General features: G+C 46.8%; 1 protein-coding gene across 4 annotated transcripts in view; it reads left to right on the plus strand.

Moving 5' to 3' along the window:
• Nucleotides 1-17,168, plus strand: part of LOC133131357 (neuron navigator 2-like) — a 90,022-nt gene extending 72,854 nt beyond the window's left edge. For 2 of the 4 annotated variants that reach the window (XM_061246671.1, XM_061246673.1), the window contains 16 exons: nucleotides 1,552-1,635; nucleotides 2,115-2,247; nucleotides 2,675-2,859; nucleotides 5,357-5,529; nucleotides 6,500-6,653; nucleotides 7,198-7,357; nucleotides 8,325-8,422; nucleotides 8,613-8,708; nucleotides 8,814-8,982; nucleotides 9,945-10,180; nucleotides 10,895-11,049; nucleotides 11,402-11,473; nucleotides 11,988-12,184; nucleotides 12,771-12,889; nucleotides 13,281-13,484; nucleotides 14,057-17,168. In XM_061246671.1, the coding sequence (XP_061102655.1) occupies nucleotides 1,552-1,635; nucleotides 2,115-2,247; nucleotides 2,675-2,859; nucleotides 5,357-5,529; nucleotides 6,500-6,653; nucleotides 7,198-7,357; nucleotides 8,325-8,422; nucleotides 8,613-8,708; nucleotides 8,814-8,982; nucleotides 9,945-10,180; nucleotides 10,895-11,049; nucleotides 11,402-11,473; nucleotides 11,988-12,184; nucleotides 12,771-12,889; nucleotides 13,281-13,484; nucleotides 14,057-14,182 (2,361 nt within the window). In that variant the 3' untranslated portion in view covers nucleotides 14,183-17,168. The remainder of the gene's footprint in view (nucleotides 1-1,551; nucleotides 1,636-2,114; nucleotides 2,248-2,674; nucleotides 2,860-5,356; nucleotides 5,530-6,499; nucleotides 6,654-7,197; nucleotides 7,358-8,324; nucleotides 8,423-8,612; nucleotides 8,709-8,813; nucleotides 8,983-9,944; nucleotides 10,181-10,894; nucleotides 11,050-11,401; nucleotides 11,474-11,987; nucleotides 12,185-12,770; nucleotides 12,890-13,280; nucleotides 13,485-14,056) is intronic. The other 2 variants (XM_061246672.1, XM_061246674.1) reach the window with 1 other exon arrangement.
• The last annotated feature ends 222 nt before the right edge of the window (nucleotides 17,169-17,390 follow it).

Raw genomic sequence — 17,390 nt, forward strand, 5'->3', positions numbered from 1 at the left:
GATGGAAGAACTCCAAGTCTTTGCTTTGTCTGTACGAGCTATCGGCTCACGTTACGTGGAGCCTGCTGATAACATCGGGACCTGTGTTTGCTTATCCGCTGCTTACGGCTGGGCAGGACAGTCGCAGTCAGGAACCTCTCTCAGCCGGGAGTCCTCCACCACCTCGCCTCCTTATGCACTCGCGCTCCGACCCGGAGGATATGTGGGGACCTCTCGCCCTGCCAGGCCCCAAACCGGGGGGCCCGGTGACATGGCACCCTCTGAACCATTACCCTTCCCTGAGACGGGATCCGGTGACACGACCGCCCCTGGCACGGAGCAAGAGCCACAGCCCAGGGTGTCTGGAGAAGGACCTGCCCACCCAAAACATCAGTGAGGTGGGGTCGTGGGGGCTTCGCTGTGAAGCTTTGGGCTTTGCTGATGAGGAGCGTGGTGGGGAACTCAAATTCCCAGGATCCATTGCCCGTCACGGGTTTGATCTTTTCCTATGTCTTTTGAAGGTCGCCTTTGTCACTGACTGACACTAGGGTGCAGAGATGAGATGTCATGAACGCTGTTGGACCTATTCTGTGAATGGCTGTTTAAGATTGGGTTTTCTTCTGTAGAGATGGAACAAGGCAAAGTATTGTATTGCAGTGGGACAAAAATGGTAAAAGTCACACAAAGAGCTTTAAGAGAATTTTAGGGAGCATTTGAAGCCCTTGAATAGTAGTAGGAGCAACAGCAGTAACTTGTTATGAAAAGTATTATAGGTAGTAGCAATAGTAGCCATAGTAGCATAAAGGTCTTCTTCAAAAAGACAAGCATGCCTCAGCACAGTCTTGACAGCAGGCAGGTGTTAATGTGGGTGTGAAGCTGCTGTTGAAACTTAAAAACAATGTTTCTGCACATTAACTGAACTGTGACTTTTGGTGTTATCACTGCTCATACATACATTGCAGTATAAATGATTCCATTTACGTCTGGTTCGCAGCAGAAAACGTGCTTTTCCGCCAGGGACACTCCTGTTCACACTTGGCATCATGCAGAGAGTCTTATATTTCAGCTGCTGGCAGTGACTATGGGGGCTTGCATGGGCCTCATACTGATTACCTTGCATTAATATCACTGGGGTCATGTCCAGACAGGTCGAGTTGTCATGCGAGAACCCACCCTCATTCTTCAGATTTGTATCTGCATTTACTAGCCTCTGTCCAGGTGTAGCCATGACCCCTGGCTATCCTTTCAAAATGGCTTGACAACAAGAAAAATGCTCTCGTCATCGTGAGGAAATTTATCATTGAGCCGAAGCACGTGCCTGGCGTGCATGCTGGGTTCTCCTGAACGGGATCCAACCACAGGCTTTTCAAGGCCAGAGTGTGGTTAATCTACCCTGCTGGGCACCGTTAGCACCTGGCTACAGTTCAATTCAATAAAATTGTATTTCTATAGCACTTTTCACAGAAGACTGTCCCAAAGACTTTACAGAGTAGCATATCTAGTGGGCACAGCTGGCCTATCACTGTAGGGTGAGGGAGATGCTAACTCGGGCTATCTGTGTGTGTTTTACAGGCTCACCTGGTGGCTGCCTTTGAGCAGAGTCTGGGGAATATGACCATCCGGCTGCAGAGTCTCACCATGACTGCGGAGCAGAAGGTTTGCGCTCGTCAAGCACCATGCTAAACTTGGGCCTATAGGCATGACATGCACATAAGATACAGAGTGCAGCATTGCTGGCTGATAAATACATTGGGGATTAATGGGTTTTTGCCACACAAAAGAAGTAAGCAACCCACATCCGGTGACACAAGCATGCATTCGGTTTATCACTAGTCATTACGAGGCAGAACAGAAAAGTATACAAACAGTATAACATACAGGAAAGGAGAACAGTGAACAAATAACAATGGCTATGTCCGCTGGCACTAAGAGGTGCAGTATCAGCACAACACCTTGGTTTAACCAATCTGGTGCTTGTTGCTGCCTGAAGAAGGCCAGATATGAAACGGTGTGCAGATGCCTCCATGGTTTTCATAGAGCGTAAGTAGTTCCTCACAGAGCTGTTGACAGGTCAGCGTGTATGAGGTCAGCCCGTGGCGTTGTGTAACACTGGGCTTGCGTTGTCTCACACACAGGACTCGGAGCTGAACGAGCTGAGGAAGACCATCGAGTTCCTGAAGAAGCAGAATGCCGTGGCGCAGGCAGCCATCAACGGGGTCATCAACACACCCGAGCTGACCTGCAAAGGGCAGGGGATGATGGGAAACGGTGAGGGTTACAGATGCTCTGTGTATCTCAGAATCCACAGGAGAGCAAAAAAAAGAAAAAACAATTTTGGCTTATATTGAAACTTCAAATATTTCTTTAAATTGGAAGCATAGTAATACTGAGATAGAATTAACAAGCATTTTCCATGAACCCAGCACCTATACTGTTAATACCTCTTTGGGGATGATAAAAATGCCTGCTTAGATATTTGAATGGCGTTGTTTAAAAGTAGTTTTTATGTCATGTTTTTACGAAGTTATTGTTTGCTGACATGCGAGTTTTGGATAGGACACAGGTGATATACACCGCAGGCACACACGGACGCACACGTGTTTGTGTATAGAGCATGCATAGTGAAATACTGCGATGAATGCAGTAATGAAACTACACTGAGAAGATGGCGGCGTGTTGATGGTGCTTATTTAAGATGGCCGCCCCTCCCCTGTCTGCGCAGCCTCGGACAACGGCACGCCGCAGTCGCAGCCGGACCTGCGCATCCGCAGACAGCACTCCTCCGACAGCGTGTCCAGCATCACCAGTGCCACCAGCCACTCCAGCGTGGGCAGCAACGTGGACCAGGACGCCAAGAACAAGAAGAAGAAGAAGAACTGGGTCAGTGCCAGGACAAACCTAACCTTACCAGCTGCAGTTTGCACTGGAACCAGTGAATTTACCCAATGGTGATACTCATTTGGCAAATAACAGTACATACAGTATGTAAGTTTGTCTGCTGACGGATGCTACTTCAAACTTCAGTCCCTGAAACTGAACTGCTGCTGAATGTCTGGCACATCCTAATTAGTAGATGTTCTCCTAAATGATTTTTCCACTTAGCAAGCATCATTTTTCAGGAGTTCCCAAAATGGGAGCACTGTAGAGCCCTGCCTGGGTTTTGTTATTGCTTGTTTTGTTGAATCAGCAACAGGGTCTGTCTAGTTTCCTTGCAGATATGTACAGACCTACCACACAGTGTGTTGGGAGTTATTGATCTGCTGTGTGTACTTGTCTTACTCTGTTTCTCACATACTGTATGTGTTTCTCACCATTGCGTCCCTGCACAGTCTTCTTGTACAGGAGGAAAGGTGAATACAGTGGACGTGGGGGTGGTTTCTATGTGGACCAGAGGCCAGAGTAAATGAAAGCTTTGACCCATGTCCTGGGCGGTAGCAGTAGCCCTGCACCTAGCCTGAATCCATTCTCATTCCTGGGCGTGTCGTTAGCTTCTATCAGAGCGGGTCAAAGGTTTTATTTGATTCCAGCCCTGGTTGCCTTGTGGTGTATTAGGTGTGTAGCCAAGACCATGTTTATGGTTGTGTGTGGAGCTTACATGTGCCCATGGTCGGTGCGGTTAATGAAGCTTCTGTTCTTCTCTGTCATAAAAAGATGTTGTCCTGCACAGGAGGAAAGGTGAACGATAGCAGTGTCCTGAGGGAGTTTAGCCTATCCTTTCTGATGTCTGCAGGCAACAAAAAGCAAAAGAGTTTTGTTTTTCATGTTAACTATTTTTCTAGAATTTCAACATAAAACTCAAATCCAAATGATTTTGTTGCCTACACCTATCTTAATGAAGTAAGTCCTCTGGAGATCCATATCCATTGAAAAAGAACATGGAGGCTCCATTGTGGGGCACGGTTAAGGCATCGGACTTGATTTAGGCATTCGTTTGATGCAGCTGGACATCGAGGACTGGGGTTTGCGCCCCGCGTCGTAGTGGTGTTTCCTAAAACAGGGTACAATTGCAGACCAGATTGGGAGAAAAATGGGGACAAAATCAGAAACAAACAAAAAGAAAAAACATGGAGAAAGTGCTAGACTGTGTGTGCTGACCCACAGGACAATGAACAATGATGAGTTGAACAAGAGCTGTGCACACATTACTAACACTTTCTCTAGGATTTCCAGAGAACATTTTTAGACCCCACTGTAAAAAAGCCTGTTATTTCTGCTGTACTAGTGTGTTCCTAGAGTCACCCCAAGCTCTCCTGTGTGTCCTTGAGTCTGCTAGCTCCTGTCATAATAGTTAAATAGTATAGATTCCCTGTGCTTTTCATTTAGCCTGGCTTTCTTCTTGACATTTCCTCCAGCCCTCGACTAAGTATAACCCGACACTGACAGTGTATCCCCAAGTGCTGCCATGGCAACAGTACCAGTCTTACAGAATTTGCATAACACATATGTTTTGGACTTTGTACTTGCACATTTTAAACCTTTTTTTGTGAACATGTCAGTCTTGTGTACAGACACGCCATGGCACACACTGGCAAATCACCTGATAAATATGGCCTTTTGGACCAAGATGGCTATCTGTAGCACTAGGGTATACATCCACTCACGCCCTGTAGTAATTTGGCCTTTCCTCAAGGCCATTCTTGGCATTGTGACCATGCAGAGGAATGAATGCTTGCCCCTACACCCTTGTTTCTAATAAAGCTAAATAAACATAGTCGTACTGTAAGCCACATGTAACTTAAAATGGCCGACTGCAATCCTAGACTCATTTTGTGTTGTTTTTGTGTCCTTTTTTCCATTTCCTTTTGTGCTTCGCTTCATGTGGCAGGTCTATGAGGTAAGCTTGTACTAACAACCCGCCTAACCTTGCTTGCCAAACACTTTATTAACATAACTAACCCTCTCCTGCCTTCTTATTAAAATCGTGCTTGCCTTCACATCTGAAAATTAGCTGTTGCTAACTAGCCTTCAAAAGGGTTGAGAGTGCGTAAACAGAATTGAAAGTGGCTCCTTGTTTATCACTACCTCCCGGTTTTATTTGATGGGTAAGGTGGTGTTCAGGGCCAGTCTGTGCATCAGGTTTTGAGAAGTCGGTTCCTCATTCTTCCATAACCCTGAAATCTGGGGCAGAGCAAAATCAAATCAAGGTCATTCGTTTAATGAAGTTGCACATTGTTGTGTTGCTTCTGGTTGAGATGGTACTGGTAATGACAGCACCTCGCTTTCATCTCTGGAGCAAAGTAGGCATTCAGTGGGGGTCATTGCTACTTCTCTCCTTTTTCTTTCCATATATGTTCTGTGAATGTTCTTCTCTGGTTGAACAGACTGTACTTGTTTGGGTCCATGGCCTGCTGACAGCCTTCTCTGCTCCTCGTTGCAGCTTCGGAGCTCCTTCAAGCAGGCGTTCAGCAAAAAGAAGTCGCCCAAGTCGGCGTCCTCGCACTCGGACATCGAGGAAATGACCGACTCCTCCCTGCCCTCATCCCCCAAACTCCGGCACAACGGCTCCTCGGCCTCCACGCCCATCCTGAGGAACTCCCATTCCAACTCTCTGTACGTGCCCCCAGTCCTCCCCGACCTGAATACTAGCGTGTCCATTAGACGGTTGTAGCCAATCAGAACAGGCCATACTGGACATTGTGCACCTCAAGGACTGCCATATAACACCACAGTGATTAATAAACACCACCAAATAAGTTTCTGTTGGTAAAAATGTAGCAATATTTCCTGTTTTTCTCCCTTTATAATCTGATCCCTGTTTATATGACAAGTTTATATGAGTCTGATATGAACAGTCCTTGCTGTTAACCTCACCTGGTTTCTTGTGTCTGAATTGGTTACTAGAGCTGCCAAAAGGAAAGACAAAAAAGTACAAATGTTTATGTGGGTGCTATGGCCCAGTGATAATATAGATAAAAGTAAGGGCAGCACTCGCAAAGTTACAAATACTGTTATAATTTATTTGCAGCAGTCACCAAATTATAACAATAAATTACAACAGTATTTGTTACTTTACGAGTGTTGGCCTTTATTTTTGTCTGCTGATATTATGGTAAAAACAAACACCAGCACACCTGCTGCTCTCCAGTACCAGGAGTTGGCACCAGAGCTCTATAGGCGTGTTGATAAGCGTGTTATGTTGACGTTAAGCGTGTCTTTCACCCGCTCGTTCCCGCAGGCTGTCGGAGTGCACGGACAGCGAGGCGGAGACGGTGATGCAGATGCTCTATAGGCGTGTTGATAAGCGTGTTGTGTTGGCGTTAAGCGTGTCGTTCACTCGCTCGTTCTCACAGACTGTCGGAGTGCACGGACAGCGAGGCGGAGACGGTGATGCAGATGCTCTATAGGCGTGTTGATAATCGTGTTGTGTTGACGTTAAGCGTGTCATTCGCCCGCTCGTTCTCACAGACTGTCGGAGTGCACGGACAGCGAGGCGGAGACGGTGATGCAGATGCTCTATAGGCGTGTTGATAAGCGTGTTGTGTTGACGTTAAGCGTGTCGTTCACTCGCTCGTTCTCACAGACTGTCGGAGTGCACGGACAGCGAGGCGGAGACGGTCATGCAGCTGCGCAGCGAGTTGCGCGATAAGGAGATGAAGCTGACGGACATCCGCCTGGAGGCGCTCAGCTCCGCCCACCAGCTGGACCAGCTGCGCGAGGCCATGAACCGCATGCAGGTGAGCGCTCCCACAGTGCACCGGGGCCCGGCTCGGGTTTCACAGAAAGGCCCGCGCCGGAACCACAGGAGCGCCAGGGGAGGTGTATGAAGTCATTTCCACATGAAGGGCCCGTGCCACGGCTGTGAACCGCACACAGGCAAGGAGTTGGCACTGCTGAAGGACCCAGACCTGCAGACACACAAGTGTTACTGAACAAAAGGAGATCAGGGCTTTAGTGTGCCAACAAGACTTGCGTGCAGAGTAAGTCTGTAGGTTCAGCGGATGCAATTATGTGTGTGTTATAGACCAAGGAGCTTCAGGGGGTATCAGTGTACCGTGTACAAAAAAGAAAAGACACACAAACAGCACAAGCCAAATATGAACATATTAACTTTATTTGCCTTTGGTTTCACCTTAAAAAGGAGTAAAAGATACACACAAACGTCAGAAATACAGTGATGGAATAAATATGGATGGAGACATGCTCGTTTAGCTCAGATGTGTATCAGATGCAGGGGCTGATGTAGCGGTTAGCCTGATGTATGCGGGTGTGTTTCTCCAGGGGGAGATAGAGAGGCTGAAGACTGAGAACGACCGTCTGAAGCTGGAGAGCCAGGGCAGGAGCAGCAGGGCTGCGTCCCAGGTCTCCATCGCCTCCTCTCCCCACCCCTCTGCGGGGCTGTCCCAGCACAGCCTCGGCCTGTCAGAGTCCACCAGCCTGGGTGAGCCTGAGCCTGTGTGTGTAACGGACTGTGTGTGCCATTGACTGGATGTACCAGTGACATGTGGCAGTGAGTCTGTGTGTTTCTGTGGTTGAAGCCCCAGTGTACAATGATAAGATCCACACAGCTGTTGGGCCCTTCAGCAAGACCCTTCACCCCACATTGCCCCTGATTAATCTCATCAACTGTTGCTTTGGATTAAAGCGTCAACAAAATAACTGTAATGTATTCTATTTGACAGAACAGCTGCTGAGGCTTTTATCAAAAGTGACTTATAGTTCATTAGATTAAGCAGGGGCCATTTTCACAGCATGCTGTGTTCAACTCAAAAACGGAAAACAAAGAGAAACGTGTATCTGCATGCAGCTGCTTTCCCCAACTAAAACAAAGTGAGATTACTCAGTGATAATGAAGTGTGTGCGTGTGTAGGTGTGTGTGTGTGTGTGCGGGTATGGGTGTGTGTGGGTGTGTGTTCCACAGGCTGCTCTGGTTCAGCTCTATGTTCTGGCTCTCTAATGAGGCCGTTGTTTGTGTTTGTGTGTGTGTGTGTGTGTGTGTGTGTGTGTGTGTGGGTATGAGTATGAGTATAGGTGTGTGTGTGGGTGTGTGTTCCACAGGCTCTAGGTTCTGGCTCTCTAACGAGGCCGTTGTTTGTGTGTGTGTGTGTGGGTATGAGTGTGAGTATAGGTGTGTGTGTGGGTGTGTGTTCCACAGGCTCTAGGTTCTGGCTCTCTAACGAGGCCGTTGTTTGTGTGTGTGTGTGTGGGTATGAGTGTGAGTATAGGTGTGTGTGTGGGTGTGTGTTCCACAGGCTCTAGGTTCTGGCTCTCTAACGAGGCCGTTGTTTGCGTATGTGTGTGTGTGTGTGTGGGTATGAGTATGAGTGTAGGTGTGTGTGTGGGTGTGTGTTCCACAGGCTCTAGGTTCTGGCTCTCTAACGAGGCCGTTGTGTGTCCCTGTCCCTCAGACATGCTGCTGGATGACAGTGCTGATGGCAGCTCACGCAAAGAGGGCCGGCACGTGAAGATCATGGTGGTTCTGGAGGAAGACGTCAAACGGAAAGAGGTTAGAGGAACAAGGGTGCACAATCTCTGACTGCTGAGACATAAATACAGAGACATGCAATGTGTGAATAACCATTAAGGCAGATTCATTAGCAAACACATCCACTCAAATGTACTTCCCAGGTAGGGTTGTGGCATAATCCTGTGTGTAAGACCATGCTCCCTCACCAGCCGTTGTATTGTCTGAACAGGAGTGCAGACCTGGCCACTTTCTCATTGGCTGCATCGGGGTCAGCGGCAAAACCAAGTGGGATGTGCTGGACGGAGTCGTCAGGCGCCTCTTCAAGGTAACCGAGAACAAACAAACATTGTGTTGTTCTGTATGAAAGCCTCTTCACGGAGGCCACTGGAGAGAAGCGCCGTGGCTAACCTGTGGCCCCCCCGTCCTGCAGGAGTACATTGTCCATGTGGACCCGGTGAGCCAGCTGGGCCTGAACTCAGACAGCGTGGAGGGGTACAGCATCGGGGACGTCCACCGCACCGGTGGGGCCGAGACCCCCGAACTTCTGCCCTGCGGCTACCTGGTGGGGGAGAACAACACCATCTCCGTCACGCTTAGGGGTACGTACACCATGTTCTGTCCTCTCCGTCACGCTTAGAGGTTCGTACACCATGTTCACTGTCCGCTGTCATGTTCAGAGATACGTACACCATGTTCACTGTCCGCTGTCATGTTCAGAGATACGTACACCATGTTCACTGTCCGCTGTCATGCTCAGAGATACATACACCATGTTCACTGTCCTCTCTCACACTCAGAGGTACGGACACCATTCGGAAGCCTTAAGTCAGGCACATCCAATTCTGAGCTGACTGGGCTAAACAAGAATCTCAGAAATGACCTTCAAGCCAAAATAATAGACCTTGTCATGCCAGGTTTGGCCCTCACGCCATGGGTTCTGTCTCAGTCTGAACTTCTGTCTGTCATTGTTTTTCCAGGAGTGGTTTCTGTACTATTCTTGGTCAGGAAATAATCTTCCAGTTTATTACCTGTGGGTTTCTTGCTTTCTTAAATCTTTTCTCAGTGCTTTGGCATTTGTTTCTCTAAAACCAGAACTGTGGTGGCCTGTAGCATAGTGGTTAAGGTACATGACTGGGATCTGCAAGGTCACTGGTTCAAACCCCGGTGTCACCACAATAAGATCCACACAGCCGTTGGGCCCTTGTGCAAGGCCCTCAATCCTGCATTGCTCCAGGGGAGGATTGTCTTTTCCTGCTTAGTCTAATCAACTAAGTCGCTTTAGATAAAAGCCTCTGTCAAATGCCATTAATGTAATGTAATGTACATTATTCTTTCCTTGCGATACAAACTCTACAGTCAGCTACAGTGTTCATGGCTGTCTTACTGAGTTATGATCATGGGTTCCATTAATATTTATTCTCCATGTACAACACAAAGCAACTGTAGCGTGTTTGCATTGTTGCCCTCCTTATGAAAGAGTTAAGAACTCAACGATAATGTTTATGCTGTACAGTCCAGACGTTTATCCCTCTCTCCCTGTGCTCTCTGTCTCCCCCCGCAGGCGTGTCTGCGCACTGCCAGGACAGCCTGGTGTTTGAGACGCTGATCCCCAAGCCGGTGCTCCAGCGCTACGTGACCCTGCTCCAGGAGCACCGCCGCATCATCCTGTCAGGCCCCAGCGGCACGGGGAAGTCCTACCTGGCCAGCCGGCTGGCCGAGCACGCCGTGCTGAGGGAGGGCCACTCGTTGAGCCCCGGGGCCATCGCCACCTTCAACGTGGACCACAAGTCCAGCAAGGTGCGTCCGCCCAACACGACTCCTTCCGTTACCGACCGCTACGCTACGCTTTACGCCTGTCTGCTCAGACCTGTGTAGCCATGGGCCTTCCTGTGTGGGGTTTGCATGTTCTCCTTGTGCCTGGATTAGTTTTCTCCACAGTCCAAAGACATGCAAGTTAGATTACATTGCAGTTATTTAGCTGAGGCGCTCATCCAAAGTGGCAGTTAATTAGACTAAGTAGGAGTCAATCCCCCCTGGAGCAATGTGGGGTTAAGGGCCTTGCTCAAGGGCCCAACAGCTACACTGATTAGCTACACTGGGGTTTGCAGCACCAACCTTCTGGGTCCCAGTCATGTACCTTAGACTAGGCTATAGGCTGGCCCAGGGTAGACCACTTCAGAGGTATGAACAGGGCGGTGCTGTAAAAGAGCATGCCTGCTCATTCAACCTACTCTGTATAAATAAAGGTTAGTAAATCAGTGTCTTGTAAATTAGTTCTGTTACCACTGTTGGGAGTCCGTTTAATAAAACGGACTATGAATCTATGAGTTTGCTGTGAAACTCATAGATTCCTTCTCAGGTCCGTGTTAAGTGAACAATATATTTTGCTGCTAAATAGTGACAGCTTGGCACTTTCTGACTTTATTTGTATCTGAAAAACAGGGCTGTCTTTGCCCTGCTTTGACATGTACATCCTGCACTAACTGAATGTTCGCTACCTGTTGATTTCAGGAGCTGCGACAGTACCTGTCCAACCTGGCTGAACAGTGCAACAGCGAGAGCCAGACGGCGGACATGCCCCTGGTGGTCATCCTGGACAACCTGCACCACGTCAGCTCCCTGGGGGAGCTGTTCAACGGCCTGCTCAGCTGCAAGTACCACCGCTGGTGAGTCTGCTGCTCCACGGACCAGCACGTACACAGTCATGTCTGCATGACACCGCCTTCTCCAAGTAACGTCGTCTGAGACTACTCTGATTACTCAGGGACAATGCAGTTTGTGAGACTGTAAGAGCGCGTGAGTGTGATTGTGTGTGTGTGAGTGTCTGTGCCCGTGTGTGTGTGTGTGTGTGTGTGTGTGTGTGTATATGCATATAGCATTTGCGTGTGTGTGTGTGTCTGTCTGTGGGCGTGTGTGTCTGTCTGTTTGTATGCATGTGTGTGTGTGCGATCATGAATGGTTTTTATGTCATTCTGTTGCTTTATGTCCATGTGATACTCATTTTTTCTGTGCCTGCAGTCCCTATATCATCGGCACAATGAATCAGGCCACATCTTCAACTCCAAATCTGCAGCTTCACCACAACTTCAGGTATACTTTCATATCTCTAACCTTTTTTGTTTGATTTGTGACTGGGTGTACCAGTGTGTGCGCCTGTTGACCTGTGGCAGTGAGTCAGTGTGTTTCTGTGTTGGTGGTTCAAGCCCCAGTGTAGCCACGATAAGGTCCACGCAGCTGTTGGCCCCTGTAATATCCTGTAATATGAGATGATAATATATGGTATGAGCTTTAGTAGTCCAAACAGAATCAAAGAATTGAATTCAAGTAAGCGTTATTTTTTTGTTTTGTGCCTAATAGTATGAGTTTGGCTGTCAAAGAAATCAACCCTTAAAGAAATTAAGGATGATAAGAAATGATGGATGAAGTGCACTGCAGTTTAAGCCACAGAAAACCCAGGGGCTTTAGTTCCACTGTGTTTTACATGTGCCTCCACTAGAGGGCATTATTTAGCCATAGAACTGTCAGACTTCGGTAACACGCAGTTGAGCTAAACACCGAGCTGTGATTAATTTGTGGTCCGTTCCCGTAACATGCGCGGTGTCAGGTGGGTGCTGTGCGCCAATCACACGGAGCCGGTGAAGGGGTTTCTGGGCCGCTTCCTGCGACGGAAGCTGGTGGAGACGGAGATCAGCAGCCGCACGCGGAACGCCGAGCTGGTGAAGATCATCGAGTGGATCCCCCGCGTCTGGCACCACCTCAACCGCTTCCTGGAGGCACACAGCTCCTCAGACGTCACCATCGGTGAGCGACACGCTCAACGGTTCAGCGTAGAGCCTGAAGGAGGACACGCTCTGAGCTTCTTCTGATTTCCCTGTCGGTTTCATGAGTCAAGGCCGGTGTATAGTCCAGCAACGGAGTGTCGCTCGACTCCAATCGCAGAACGTTATTAAAATAATAATTATAATAATTATAATAACTTTATTTGTGTAGCACTTTTTGCTTGTTCAGCACAAAATGTCAAACAAAACAAAAACATACAAATATGCACAATGCCACAAAATGTAATGCAACACTTGAGAAAAATTTTTTAACTAATACAATTTTAAAATAGAGACTAAAGAAATGCATAGAAATATATAAAACACACCAATTAAATTCTGCTCAATTTCACAGACACCCCATAGAACAACAGAAGGGGAAGAGTAAAAAAGCAAAAACATTTCATTATCACAGATGTAGAAAGTGGTCATTATCCTTAGCAAAAAAAAATATGAACATGCTCCACTCGCCCAGAGTATAAACCAAATGGGCTCCAAGTTTCTCTTGATTTAACTGTTGGTTTGATGAGTTAGTTTCTGTTATTGATGCTCTGTCTGCTTCCTTCCAGGGCCACGCCTCTTCCTGTCCTGTCCCATTGATGTGGATGGCTCCAGGGTGTGGTTCACCGACCTGTGGAACTACTCCATCATTCCCTACATGCTGGAGGCAGTGCGGGAGGGCCTGCAGGTACTGTGTAGCACAACAACGGAGTCTATGAGAAAACAACAGGTGCTATACCATATATATGGTCAGCCGCCAATATGATGAGTGGCCATAGACTTTCTGGCTTTTTACTCTTTATATTAACACCAGCCTTTTAATTTTAACATTGACAATGGGTCTTTTCGTTTTTTAATTGACTATTGCGCTTCAGTCTTTACATTGACACTGGCTTGAATACAGAAATGACTGCCTTGCTTTGGCTGTTCGCTAATAGCTAAAATACAGTGATGAAAAGGCTGGTTTTGAGTGGGAACATCCTTCAGTAGTGTTTGTACAGGTAATTACTGTAATTATCTGTTGCTTTGGCAGGCTAAAATATTGCGTTGTTGTTGACATGGCCTCTGTTCCCCTGCAGCTCTACGGCAGGAGGGTGCCCTGGGAGGACCCGGCCAAGTGGGTAATGGAGACGTACCCATGGGCGGCCAGCCCCCAGCAGCACGAGTGGGCCCCCCTGCTGCACCTCCGGCCTGAGGACGTGGGCTTCGACGGGTACTCGGCCTCCCGCGAGGGCTGCCACAGCCAGAGGGCCCCTCCCAGCGACACCGAGGGAGACCCGCTGGTTAGTCTCATAACCCCCTCCCCAACTCCCCATCCTGGACACTGTGCTTTGTGTGTCAAAGAATACGGTTCAGGTCCACTTGGGAAGCGGAGGCAAGGCTGTGTATGTGATTTCAAACACAGCGGATGTGTATAAACGCAGGCTGGGCACAATGTTCTGGGTTTCTTGATGTTTTGAACTCCAGCAGGTTGCATGCGTCACAGTTGCATTTATTCTTGGTACATTTTTACGGTCTTCCGTTTTTAAGGTGGAACTATAATCCATTGTTTGTATCAGACTTTTAGCGCGAGTGGGATTATTTTATGTAGGAACCATTAATTAGCTGTGCGTGTCATCTAGCTGCTTACTCACTGTGCATTGGCAAGCTCTAGATATAGTCAATGCATAACTGCATTCTTTAAAAATGTCTTTAGTCTCCACATTGTCACCGTAATGTTTTCATTTCATATTCCAGGTTTTCCATATTCCATATTTTAATAAATTAAAATATTCCTGGGGTTTAGTTGTAAAGCATCCCTTAAGGAATATTGTCCTTAGTGCGTGTGGAACTTACTAACTGTGGTCTTTCACAGATGAACATGCTCATGAGACTTCAAGAAGCAGCCAACTGCTCCAGCCCCCAGAGCTACGACAGCGACTCCAACAGCAACAGTCACCATGACGACATCCTGGACTCCTCGCTTGAGTCAACATTGTGACCTCCCAAATAACAAATTAAAAGAACATTTTTCTAACCCGAGACAATTACTTGACCGGAATAAGGTGTCACACTGACTGTTGCTCCTTGTTTGTTAACTATTGCAGTGAAAGAAAGCAAATTTCACTGTTAAATTGTTGGGGGGAAAAGGGTGCAGGTAACCCACAGCAGAGAAAAAACAAATCCTTTTATAAACGCGGGAGAAAACTGCCCTACTCTATTTTTACAATGTATTTATACAAGGCTTTTGGTAGCCCAGATTTATGATGTGAAATTTACAAGAACAAAATGGCCTATCTGTGGAGAGAAGCATAGTGCCGTGCCCATTTCATCTCACTGAAGGAACCGTCGCCTATGCCGCAGTGAACCAAGCAAGCCGCAGGTGGCTGGACCCCCAGCGGATTTGTGTCCTCTCCTCAGCTGCAGATGGAGCTGCATGGCTGGACCCCCGGCAGAGTTGTGTCCTCATCTCGGAGCTGGAGATGGAGCTGCGTGACTGGACCCCCGGCTGAATTGTGTTCTCTCCTCAGCTGTAGATGGTGCTGCATGGTCATCCTGATATACCGAGTCGAGATCTGTGCCCACACCACCCTTCCCCGCCTACTGTATATCCTATCCTGTCCTATGCCATGCTTCATCCAATACTGCCAAACCTTGTCCTGTCTGGCATTACATTCCATCAGTTATTTAGCTGACGCTTTTATCCAAAGCAACTTATGGTTGATGGCCAATCCCCCCTGGAGCAATGCAGGGTTAAGGGCCTCGAGGACAGCATTGATCTCATTGTGGCTGCACTGGCTTGAACCGCCAACCTTACAGGTCCCAGTCAGGCACCTTAGCCACTAGGCTATAGCCTAGTGTCCACCTTAGCCACCTGTCCATTCCCACTCTACCCTGCTCCTACCTTGCCCTGTCTGTAACCCTGCCTCACCTCTCCCTTTCTCACCTCATTGTACCTAATCTCTGTGCTACCACTGCCCCCCTTCCCCCTGCCCTGCACACAACTGCCCCCAACCCCTGGTGTACAATACCCAGTTCTGCAACCACCTTGGTTGTGTCCTCCCTGTCTCTTTGGGTGACCATTCTCTCCTTTCCAAGGCAAGCAGTCTTTCTAGTGGCCTATCTAGCAGTGAAAGTCTGTGGTTAAACCAGATGAGTTCTGATTGGAACGATGAAACATCTAGTACTAGTTTATTTCAGTACGGCATATCTGTTGTCCTTTGATGTCAAACTTGAAAGGAGCTCCGTTTCCCCTCGAAAGCACCAGCTGGACACATTTTAACCATTTTCTTCAAGACAATCTATTTGACCAGTTAAAGCTGGTTGAATATCTCTTGATGTCTGGCTTTACTTTGGGCATGTTTTCTTCTTTTTGGGACAGAGAACACTTCTACCATTGTAGCACTTTTCATGATACTGTAGCCAAGAAATGAGCAAATTACAAGCTTGACCAATCTGCAGTCTCTGAGAGTAGCATTTAAATCTTGGTGCTAAACTTCAGAACAATGCCTTACTACTTTTGGAATAACTGCATTTACGCTATATTAGCATAGTGTTCTTATTTTTGTACATCGAACTACAGGGCTGTGGTGTTCTTCTAATCTAGCTTTGGACAGGCAGGTATGTAGTGCTCTGACTTTACTGCTATCAAACCCTATTGCCATGGCATTGGGAAGCTGTGAGGCAACAGTGTTTTTTTTTTGGATTCCATACAAGGTGCTTTTTACCAACTGATAGTGAAAGGTTTCCTGGAGTTTGTCAATGTTTTGAAGTGTGCTTTGTACCCAGTGTCAGTTGAGAAAAGTGTGCATCTTGACAGCCCATCAAAGAGAGGGAAGGTTTTTCTTAGTGCTTGGTCTATGGCCCAGTTTGCCATGCACTGTACAGACTCCAGAGAAAATGAATAGAAGAAAAGGTCTTGTTTTTTAGGGGTTTTTACAGTATGTATGCCTATTGAGCCTTTAAACTTTTAACCATTGTCCTGCTCATACTTTTTGTGAGAAAAAAATGGTGTCCCTGCATGAACTACCTGCTGCTTTTTGAGAAAGTTTACAACAAAAAAAGAGAGCAAGATCAAAAGGGCCAGTTTTTGTGTGCGTTTCATTTCATTGTGGTCTGTCCAGGTACAGCCCATCTCCAAACCAGTTTTCTGTTGAGATGGGATACCCTGGAATACCTGCAATTTTTAAATGAATGCTGGAGTGTGAAAATGCAGTATGATAATTACCGTGGTAGCGATCTGGATTCAGTGTAAATGGGATTCTTACTCTTCTACAGGGCTTTGGGTTTTTTTCTAGTTTTGATGTCCACACCATTAAGCATTTTAAACCTTTTTGAGTGATACACTGCTCCGATTGTATATCTTATAACTCTTCCATCGTCTGTCACAAGTTTCAGTTGTTCATTTTGAGTGTTCCCTAGTTACTAGGTCTATGCAACATTCATTCTGAATTTCCAGTGGAAGCCAAATAGTTTCCTAGTGTTTTAAGTACTGCCACAAATTGTACAGCAAGTGAATAGATGTGTGAATATTTTTGGGGTATGTATTTTAACTAGCCTTTCTTTGTAAATGTAATTTTCTTTTTTTGTTATAGTCTTTTCAAGCACAGAAAAAAGATGTGTGGTTGGTTGTGTACTTGTGAAATTTGTCCCAGCTGGAATTTGGATTCTGAACTTTTATGGAAAGTTCTAGTAATATAAACGTCAAACAGTCTGTTAATGAACGTGTACTTTAATTTGTACATCTTGCTTTGTAACATAAAAAAAATGTAAATACTTGACTACTGTGCTACATTTTGATGAATTTTTCTAGCCAATTTTAAACAAAACTATAAAATAAGTATTTTACATACACCCTGCTTTCATTCACACAAGCCTTTTCAGGTCAATATTGTCAATATATCATGTGGCTCCCTCAAGAATAAATTTGAACACTGTACCAGTCTTAAATTATTCATGATTCAATAAAATGAATGCTTATTTATTAATTGTTGCAGTTCAAGTTTTTATGACACTTTGGGCATGGGCGTCAGAATTATGGGCCCAAATTGGGGACTAAGCAGCGAAGTTGACTAGGCACACTGTGTGTTTCTACCGGATGGTAAAAAAATAATTTGGCACACTGATTGGGGACAGTCCCTTGATCCTTTCCATCAAGATTCATGTCTCCACCTTGAGCGCTCTAGCACCACCAACGGGTCACATTTGGA

This window comes from Conger conger, chromosome 6, assembly GCF_963514075.1.
Source record: "Conger conger chromosome 6, fConCon1.1, whole genome shotgun sequence".
Lineage (NCBI taxonomy): Eukaryota > Metazoa > Chordata > Actinopteri > Anguilliformes > Congridae > Conger > Conger conger.